Raw genomic sequence first — 10,393 nt, 5'->3', positions numbered from 1 at the left:
AATGAGAATGAGGTAGAGGGGGGAGTGGCCTGAGCGCAACAACTGTTGCCAAAGCTATAGTGCCAGTGTCTGTGTGAGTTTGTTAGTGAGAGCGTGCATGTGTTGGTGTGTCTTTGAGTGTGTGAGTGGAAGTTTCTGTGAATTGGATTCCTGTTAATCGAAGGCAGAGCGTCAGTTTAAACAGCTCTGGGGAGAGAGCCTCACCTTTCTGTTTCTTTCTGTTTGCTTGTGGATTAAAACAATTTAAAAGGACTAGTCGTTCTCTCCATTCCCCCCCCCCCCCCCCCTCCCCGGTCTACTTCACCTGCCGAACTGTCCGCAGTGGAGAGAGAGCTGGTGTAGCAGTTCAAGTGGATGACTTCAGTAGCTAGTGGAGGCTTGGCCAGAGAGAAGTGGAGCCGAGGCGATCATGACCTCCCTACCGTGAGAAACGGGGTAAGTGATTGTCCACAGCCTGGCTTGAAAAGAAGGGGGGTTGGAGGGATTTGGAGTGAGGATAAGGGTTTATTTGTGATTTGGTGTACCATAGATCTTTTCTCTGTCTTTTTTTGTCTTCCCTTGCTCAAACAAGGTCTGTCTTCCTTTTTCCTTGATACATATATAGTCTTTCACTCTCTCAGTTGTGTGGTTGAGTTTTCTGTTTGCCCTGCCCTCAATGATATAATGGGATTAATTGAGGATCAGGAATGGCTGGAAAGAGAGAGAGAGAGAGAGAGAGAGAGAAAGAGAGAGAGAGAGAGAGAGAGAGAAAGAAAGAAAGAGAGAGAGAGAGAGAGAGAGAGAGAGAGTGTTAAACAGTGGTTAAACAGTGAATGTTTCATTTACTGTTCCAGAGAAACTGAAAGAGATGTAATGTTAAATATCCAGTGTATTTTGCTCCTTACTACTTACGTATGACATGTGTAAAATGCCAGAGACTGTCTTGAAATGTAGATGGGAGTGGGGTTTTTTGGGGGGGTTTTTTGGTTTTTGTTTTGTTTTGTTTTGTTTTTGCAATACAACATCAGTGCTACGTGTGGGCAAACTGCAAGTCAGCAAAGCAAACAGCTTGGGGGGAAACAGGAAAAGATGAAGGGGGGAGGGTCACCCATGCTTCAATCAGTACCTGTGACAGGGCGCTTGACACTCTGATGTGCTCTGTGACTGCTCAGTATTGGAGCCTGACGTATACCAGACAGAGCTGGACTAAATCTACAGCAATGTTGTTGCCTCTAGTCCATACTCAATGTCTTACCAATTGGCTGCTTTCTATGCTTTGTACATTTATCTTTGTTTTAAATGCCTAAGCCAGCGTGGTTCACTTATAAGTATTATCAATGTGCGGTGTGGCAAACAGGCCAGACTTTTAGGTCATAGTAGAAAACCTTCCAAGTTGAAAAGCTCTGCTGAGGCTCATTGTTACTGGGCTTTGGAGCAGCAAACTCGCAGTTACTGGACACTCAGTAAAGCATTCTGGACTGATAAGTCTCCGTGGGAATAGGAACAGTGTGTTTCTGGATGCAGTGTGACTGTTTGATTGAGATATGGAGAGGCTAGTTGTTCTAGTCGCTACACGAACCGTCTTGATAGGCGAGGCTCCGATTTGAGCCGTTGTCGTTAGCATTTACGTAAAACAACAGCCGTAAACAAAACACCGAAAGTGCACTCTGAGGCGTGCGTTCATGGCCTTTGTACTTTCTTGAATAGAGCAGATTATGCTCTTGTTGCCTTGTCTCATTCAGATTGTACCTCACCTGGGTGAGAGTAACTAGATTACGTCTTCAGCCAGGATGACCAACCAGTAATCCCTCTCAGTCGAAAAGGTTGTGAAAACTGTACTGGGCTCTCTATGTGTATCTCTGTGTGTGTCTCTGAGTATGTGTGACTGTGTGTGTGTGTCTGTATGTGTGTGTGTGTGTTTGTGTGTCGGTGTGTTTTTATATGCGATTGAGACAGGGCAAAGCGGTTCAGATTTAACATCTGGAAGACATAGGATTGAGATTTTCCAGACAAAGGTAGTGACTAGTCATAGAGTAGATTGACTTATAAGTGGTGAATGTACGCATAGAATGCAATTTAGTCAAGGACCTGTCTTACGCCTTATCAACGACATCGGCTAATGAAGATACACACACATTAGAACAAACTTAGAACAAACTTACACACATGGGGCTAGGTAAAATGAGGTGAGCTTTAGAGGGTAAACACCAGAGAACTGAGAACTGCACTGAGATATGTAGCAGCAGCGTGTGGTCTGGGTTTGAGAGGGTTGGGGACGTGATAGCACTGACAGCGTGTGGTCTTGGTTTGAGAGGGTTGGGGACGTGATAGCACTGACAGCTGAAGACATGCTGAGTAAAAGTGCACTCAGCTCCTACTGTGAACAGCTCTTCTGACATTATACCCCCTGCTCTTTGTCACTTTTTCTTCACCTCACATCTGTGTGTGCGTGTGTGTGTGTGTGTGTGTGTGTGTGTGTCTGTCTGTCTGTCTGTCTGCCTCTCTCTCTCTCTCTCTGCAAGAGTTTCCTGAGCTCTGTCTATTCCCGTTTCTTTGGAATAGGCAGGGCTCAGGAATAAATATTGGCTTATATTTAAATTCACACCCGCAAGATAGTTGCATGAATGTCTATATTTGTTTGAATGTGGTTTCATCTTCTTACTTTTACATGTGACGCTTATGTACAAATATGTGTGTGTGTGTGTCTGTGCGTGCATGTGTCTGTGTGCGTGTGTAAGTGTGTACGTGTGTGCGTGTGTGTGTGTGAATGCGTCTGCGTGTGCGTGTTTGCGTGTGTGTGTGTGTATGTATACGTATTTTAGTCCTGTTGTCATTATCTGTCATTCTCAATGTTTGCTTCAGCTGTGTCCTCTTTCCTACCCCCAAGCAACTGTGTAGCATCACCTGTCCTCAGGCCTTGCATTCTCTCCCTCTTTCTCTCTCTCTCTCTTTCTTGCTCCCTCGCTCCCTCTCTCTCTCCCCCTCCCTCACACACACACACACACATACGCACTCACAAACACACACATTCATGGGAAACCAGATTTTTGAAACAGATTGAGGAGGAAATGGAGACAGTTGTGTTTGATTGTCTGTCTTGGTTTCACACTTGTTCTAAGCCCTGAACAGATGTCCAACAACTCTTAGTCCATTTCTGTCCAGTGTCACATGTGTAGCGCACACTCACACACACCTTCCCCTCTAGACGAATGGACATATAGCGGTTTGTTGATACATAACCACTTTGTGGACTGCAGATATCACAAGGACGCTAGATAGAGTGAGGACATTTCTTCTGTTTCACACTTCATGTTTACTGGTGGGTTGTTGTTGTTTTTTTATTTTTTTTTTTTAGAAATGGCATTCTCGGCGTATGAACAGACCTCAGCATATAATCTCAAAAGCCCTCAGGCTAATCTCTCCACAGAGCACTCACCTCTCCTCTTCACTCCCGTACAAAAAGCTCTGAGGTTTCTGTTACGTCCAAGGCGCAACCCCCCCCGGTCCTGATGCACTTTTACACCGGCACAATACGGCTTTGTGGGTTTTGAATTCTTGGGTAACATAATCAGCTACCTATTCCTCAGAGGCCAACAGGTGAAAACAAATGCATGTTTGTTAACTCGTTTTCTTAGCAGCCTTGTTGAGTTTTTTTGACATTTGCTTAGAAGGGGGTTTGGCGTCGGCTAACTGAATGAGTTCAGCCCAGAGGAGTATGTGCTGCTGTGTACACCGCATTTGTTTCAGTTCCAAAAAGGTGCTTTTTCTTTTCTTTTTTCTTTTTGTTGCTGCTTACTAGATGCGGAGCTATGACTCACCAGTTCCTGTGCAACAGTGCTGGGCACGTTGTTCTTCTTTTCTTTTTCTTTTTTTTTTTTATAAAGGGTGCATGTGTAGGAGTATGAAAGTTTTTGGGGGGGGGGGGGGGGTATTGCGACACAAGCTCTGCTGTAAGTCTGTACAAACCTATATGGGTTAAATCTGACACCTGAGTATATACACAGGATTTACAACATGATCATAGTTATATTTCATCTAGAATGTTCTCATTCAACTGAGTTTGTACAGAGAGAGAGAGTGAGGGAGAGAGAGAGAGAGAGAGGGAACAACTCATCATGATGGGAAACAACTCTTATTTTGGATGTGTTTACATCTTCTTGGAACATTGTGAAACGAGTTTTGTGTGTGTGTGTGTGTGTGTGTGGTCAGTAAAAAAGTGTTAGTGACTAAAATGGACAATTTCATACACCCCCCCCCCCCACGTAACTGAATCTGCTGGTAGGAAAACGACCATTGCCACATGATGTCGTATGATTGGTGTTTCTGTTTCCTTTCTAACTCTTAACTGCACGTCTGCAACACGTGCGGCATCTCCGTCATTGACGCCGTAGCGAAGAAATGATCGAAAAGGCATTTGATGGTTCCCAGAGCTTCAGAAACAAAGGTGGAAGGACTTGGAAAAAAAAACAAAACAAAAAAAACCAGATGGTGTCCCCTTTCTCGTTTTCTCTTCCTCACTGTCTATGTTTCGTTCCTCTTTCTCCTCTGTCTACTTTATTACTGCAGAGCATTTCATCTCGTTCATTTTAAAATGTTTGAAGTATTTGAAAGTTTATACATTTGTGAGCGATCTTGGCATCTGGAAGAGGGATCATTTACTTTTACAGTTGTACTCTGCCCTAAGCCAAGCCTTGAGCTGAAGGTTGTCAAACATTTTTAGAACAGAAACGTCTAGATGAATTGGCTCCTCATCCTATCTCCTGTGTCCCCAGGCCTATTCAAACACGCAGTTGCTTGCTTTGGCTAGCATGGCAGGTGCTTTTTATGACTTTAAACAGCGCACAAATTGGCTTATTTTCCCCCATAAATGTAGTTTAAAATAAGGTTAGAAAAATTCTGATGTGCCTAATTTAGTACGCGGTGTGTGGAGGAAGATACTAGTGGTTCAAACACCTGAGTTATTAGCACTGTTCTAAACAAAAATCCTCTAAAAAATAACAAGCGTGTAAAGGAGGATGCACCTTATCGACATTTTAGGGAAAACTTTTTAATTAAAATATATTTTGGACAATCTGATTAGGTGAGCTCAGCTACAAGACTCAACACAGAAAACGAAAACCGTTCACCGAAAACAAAACACAGGTTTGCGTATGAAGCGCTGCATAGTCAGGGCCTCCTTTATCTCAGAAAACATAGGAAGCTGTCACGGGATATCTTTGGGTTTCTCGGCAACCATTTAAGAGTTGTCTAACATTACAGCAGCTCCGATACCACATACAGAATTACATAGGCACCAAAGTATTCAGAAGAATACACAGTACAGACAGGCTGAAGATTCCACAGCTTCAAACTCAAAATATAATAATAGTTTCTACGTGACATATATGTTTTTTTTGAATGAGCCAATCAGGTGTATGTCCAGGTTCTTGTTCTGAGTTAAGCAATGGCTCTCTTCCAGTTTCTGTAGAGGATTAGGAAATACGGGTTAGTCACTGTTATGTTTTCAGTGCTGTGCTCATATTTGAAGGTGTGTTCAGCTTCTTACCAAAATGTATTGAAAACTTCCTCTAATAGTTTGGAGGTCATAATATATGAACTAACTCTGTGAAGTGTTGTGTTTGGAGGAGTTGATTAATTTGATATTCTCAGAGAGAGGAAACTCTGTAGAGCCTTTACCAGCTCTGTACTAGTCGATGTGCAAAGGTATGTGTGAGTAGAAACAGTTTTTAATGATAAAACCTATAACTCTCCTTTCTAATTGTCTTACTTCCCCATTGATATCCTGGTGATACATTTATTTTTCTCTGGTAACTCAGTATCTGGGTCATTGGTGGAAAACACATTTCTTTCTCCTCCAACCTTCTTTTCCTTCACTCCTTCTTTCCATCTGTTTTGCTCTCACTCATCTGTCAATCATTCCCCTCTAAACTTAGAGGATTCCGCTGTTTCTTTCATCTCTGTTGTGCAGAGTTGTTCTGAATAATATATGGAGTTGGTTATTAGTCTTTCCCGAGAGCTGCTCTGGATCTTAAAGCTCCGTTTCCCCCTCTGGACACGGCTGGATTATCAAAACCCTTTTGTGAAAGGAAAATCTTCGTTAATTAACACGTCTCTGAGCACCTTAACCTAACTGAACTCTCCCCCCCAGTCTCTCTGTGGAAGGGTAATCCTTAAATGTCTGCCTCACTGATTTACAGCACAGTGTGAATCTACTGCAGTGGAGGAATAATCCTTAATTAGCCCCCTATATTCGCGTTAAAGGGCCACCCAACTACTACAGTTCTGCATTATGGGAGGGAGAAAACAAACAAACATAACAAACAAACATCAACTGCATTAAGAAATCATTTGTAAGACAAAACCAAGGTGTGAATCACCTGAAATACCAGTTTCCCCCATTCACCCACAGACACTCCCATTTTTTTTTTTTTTTTTGGTTACAAGGCTGAAAGAAACTCTTTAAAGTTTTGGGAACAACTGTGGTTAAATGTATTTCCCTGTTCTTTGCAGTTGCATTCAGTTATATTATTTGCATAAGCAGAAGTGCAGATCAGAACACAAAGCGTGTCGTTTTCTTTAATTGGTACCAAGGTTGACTCCCCCCACAAGGTGCGTTGGCTTCCGTCCACCTGATCTAATCGTTAAACCCAAAGGAACGTAAAAAAAAAATGTAATGTCTTGTGGTATAGATGTTCCGTATGAGAGCACAGCCATTAATAACACAGAGTTTTATTGCTTTGTTCTTTCGCTAAGTAACCAGTCAGTGATGGCGCCAATAAAGATGCCATACTCACGGCCAGCAGGGCAGGAGAATGGGACAGTGCACTTTAATGAAAAGAGATAAAAAAAAGAACTTACAGGTCCTCAAAAAAAACAACTTGTTCTCGAACATTAATGGCGGCATTACATCAGTTGTGGTAACATTTGCTGATAGAAAAACGCTGAGGTTTCGCTGAGTAAAAGCTAATGAACGAACGTCAAGGCGAACGTCCTTGTGCTGTGTTTTAGATCGTTTTACAAGAGTGCCCTTGAAGGCGAACGCCATTTGGGTGTTTTGACTGAGGGGGAACTTAATTTTGCTTTCGGCAGCAGGCTTTGTGTGGACGTGTCCTTGCGTCTTGAGTGGAGAGCACATTGACTCTGAGAGCAGCAACGATGTCACGGATCCCCCTAATGAGGCACCATTAATGTGGCCTGGAAATTAGGACAGTACTCTGGAGTTTTACAGGCTTAAGGGCAGCAATTCACTGTCTGAACCTCACCTAAGAAAAGAGTTCCAGCAAAAAAAAAAAAAAAAAGAGATTGTGAACTGAAATTGGCTATGAGTTCGCCAGCTCCATATGTTTTGTAACATTAGTGTCATGAAATGCTGCTATTATTCTCACACAGAACTGGTTTTGTCTTTAAGCGGGGATGTTCACGCCCAGTTACCGTGACGTGACGTTTCTCCTTTCATCGGATGTTATTGCAGTTGCTCAGGTACATCAGACTCCTGTTTTGATACTACTGTTTGGCCTTTAGGAACAGGCCCAGAGCAAAGAAGGCTTTCCAGGAGCACTAATGTGAAAAATAGAAGTCCATATCGCATTACCACCCCAGGTTGTGATTACTTCACATCAGTTCCTCACTTCTGAGGAGACTCTTACTATAGCAAAGACTTCATAGAGTAAAGATTGTGGCATTTCAGGGTTAAGAGAGAAGCTAAAAAGAAAGAGAGCAAGCCCAAAGTGCAATAGTTGCTAAATCAATTGAACTCAAAACAAACGCTGAGTTTACCACTTTGTTCCAGCTTTGCCTTCCCCGGCCTGTCTCCACTGATCCCAGATCAGCTCAACTGAGGAACTCCTCTTCCCAGTCCCAGGGTTTCATTATTCTGTCCTCCTTGTGTACACTTGCCTTACCTCATCTCCCCTTGCTCCCCGATGTGGTTTAGATTTCGATACCTGTATTGACACTGACAGCACACACAAATGATCTGTCTCTGTCTACCAAAGCTCTAAAGAACTCTCTATAAGAGCTTCATTCTTGTGGCTTTAACAACTTTTCCCAACAGTCAATCCCAAATGGCCAGTTCCCACAAATCACTCGAAGTGCTTTTATGTGGGTGAGACGCCTGCGCTTGGTGTGGTTTGTCTGCCCGTCAGATTAAACTAATGGTCCGCTGTATTTCCCCAGACTTAATGAAACCACATTTGTCTTGAGCGTGGCTATAAATACCACGGGGAGCCTATATGCGTTAGGAAGGCTGTATTTAGAGACGCTCAGCATGTGACCCTAATCAGTTCACAGCCTTAAAGACACATAGAAATTCATTCAGTCCTCTTGCTCATTCATGTTTCAAGTGTTCTTCAAGCTACCCTAAGAGGAATCACCGCAGTACGGCATCCAGTAATACTAAAAATAATCGAATCTATGGTCTGTTGACACTTCATCAGCTTTCAAGCATCATCTGAATGCTCAGCATCATATTAAGAATTCATTTTTGGGAGTGATCAAATATGCAGTGTCAGAATATACAGTCCATTAACTCCGACCCATTCGCTATCTATGTACAGCTCACATGTTTTTGCAATGCGTTGGCATGCTAGCTCTCAGTCTCTCTATTTTCACGCACCAAAGAACCAATTTCCATACAGCCTTTGTTGTCTATTGTGACAACTGAGAACTGGCCAGTGTAGTAATCAGATCTTATGTAACTAGGGCTATTTCTCCACGCTGCGCGGTAAGCACAAAGAATGCCAGTTAACAGAGACGAGGGCCTCGGCTTTTTTTGAGAACGCGCGTTCTGAGAGGATGGCGATGCAGGGACAGAGGAGACGTGAAAGGAGGAGAACAGAGTTTGCCAGGCTGTGGAATGCATTGCGGATGTGTCTGAACCCTGTGTGTGTGGTGTCCTGCCACCGGGAGCTGCCTGCAGGGCCTCGTATTTCTGTGCTGTTTGTGCGTGGGTGGGTGGATGGGTGGGTGGTTGGAGGGAGCAGCTACTGTAAAGAGAGGCTCTTCGCAGCACAGATATGGAGAGCGCGAAACGCCCGGCTTCACACAGCGGGGGCGGATACTGGAGGTGGAAACAGTTTGCTGAGGCACTCAAAAGTTTCCAAACATCTCAGTATTTTGTTTTTTTGTTGTTTTTACAGTATACTTTATACCACGCCGTGTATGTGTATTTAGACTTAAACCGTGTACAACTTTGTGCGTTAATTGCGGTGTTGTGAGTTTGACAGCTCTTGCCTGGTTGGTTGTCTGGTTACCTCAGCCGCAGCAAGTACCTAAGGAATATTAACATTTTTTGTTTTGTTTTTCCTTTGGGGCCCCATGTACACACTTGCTGTCTCTCTCTGGCCCCACCTCCTTGTCCTTTAAATGCCTCTGTTTTCATTCCCTTGGTCTGCCACCCTTCCCTAAAGGGAGGACAGGTGAGTTTCAGTTTAGAACACATCAGCGCTGTGTTCCCAGATCAGATGTGACTGTTAGCTGTAGAACCAGTCTGGTGAACCGCAGAACTGGTGCCTCATCATTAAAACCATTTCATCAGAAACCTCCTTTTCTCTTCTCTCCTTCCTCTTTCTCCCCTAATGTGAAAGGTCAGCTGGTTACAAGCACACCAAGAGCTGTCAAGATAATAAGTTTCAATTTGCATTGGCAAGCTAATGTGTCAACTCGTCCAGGCTGCTTTATTTGGTACTCAACTTATCATAAGCTCTTTCGCTCTGAACATTTTGGTTCTTTGCTTTAGTTTTTTGGACACAGGATCAGGTGGCGCCAACGCTTTAGAAAACGTGAAAACCTTGTTTACGCAGTCATTGTTTCTATAATCTTGTGTAATTTTGTATTTTGATATGAAAAGGAACATTCATTTTCATGTGCTGTGTCTGTGTGTGTGTTTTTGTGTTAGCGTGTGTGTGTGTGCGTGCGTGCGTGCATGTGTGCATATACGAATTTGCATGTGTATATAAGTGTCTTTTGCCTAGTTTATGAGAATCTTAACCTGTGTGTCCTCTCTCATTGGACAGCACGGGGTGGAAGGACTTGGGCAACTGAGTGTCATGAGCTCACGTGAGGTCCTAGAATCCCCTCTCTTTAGCGAGGAGGAGGGCGAGGGCAAGGACCCGCGGGAGTCGGACATGGACAGCGCCGTGGAAAGCACCCCTGGATCAGAAATATCAGATGGAGGAAGAGCTGGAGACAAAGAGGAGGGCCTAGGACTTTTCCTACCCGGGGAGAAGTTAGTATCTGCCTCACACATATGCGCATTATAATTACACTGAATCTGTGAAAATACGAAATACCTTATTCATAATTTTATGTCATTGTGATTTACTTTGTTTCATATTGATTTTATACATGAACTTAAATAACATGTACTGTACATCTAGTCCAATACACTTTTCTAGTATCTTGTTGTATAAATGAC

General features: G+C 43.3%; 1 protein-coding gene across 2 annotated transcripts in view; it reads left to right on the top strand.

The window, feature by feature from the left end:
* Positions 1 to 289: 289 nt before the first annotated feature.
* Positions 290 to 10,393, top strand: part of rab11fip4b (RAB11 family interacting protein 4 (class II) b) — a 34,337-nt gene continuing 24,233 nt past the window's right edge. For both annotated transcript variants that reach the window (XM_030782431.1, XM_030782430.1), the window contains exons 1-2: positions 290 to 435; positions 9,993 to 10,204. In XM_030782431.1, coding sequence (XP_030638291.1) covers positions 355 to 435; positions 9,993 to 10,204 — 293 coding nt within the window. In that variant the 5' untranslated portion in view covers positions 290 to 354. The remainder of the gene's footprint in view (positions 436 to 9,992; positions 10,205 to 10,393) is intronic.

The sequence above is a fragment of the Chanos chanos genome, chromosome 8 (assembly GCF_902362185.1).
Source record: "Chanos chanos chromosome 8, fChaCha1.1, whole genome shotgun sequence".
NCBI lineage: Eukaryota > Metazoa > Chordata > Actinopteri > Gonorynchiformes > Chanidae > Chanos > Chanos chanos.
This window is presented reverse-complemented; position numbering and strand designations above follow the sequence as displayed.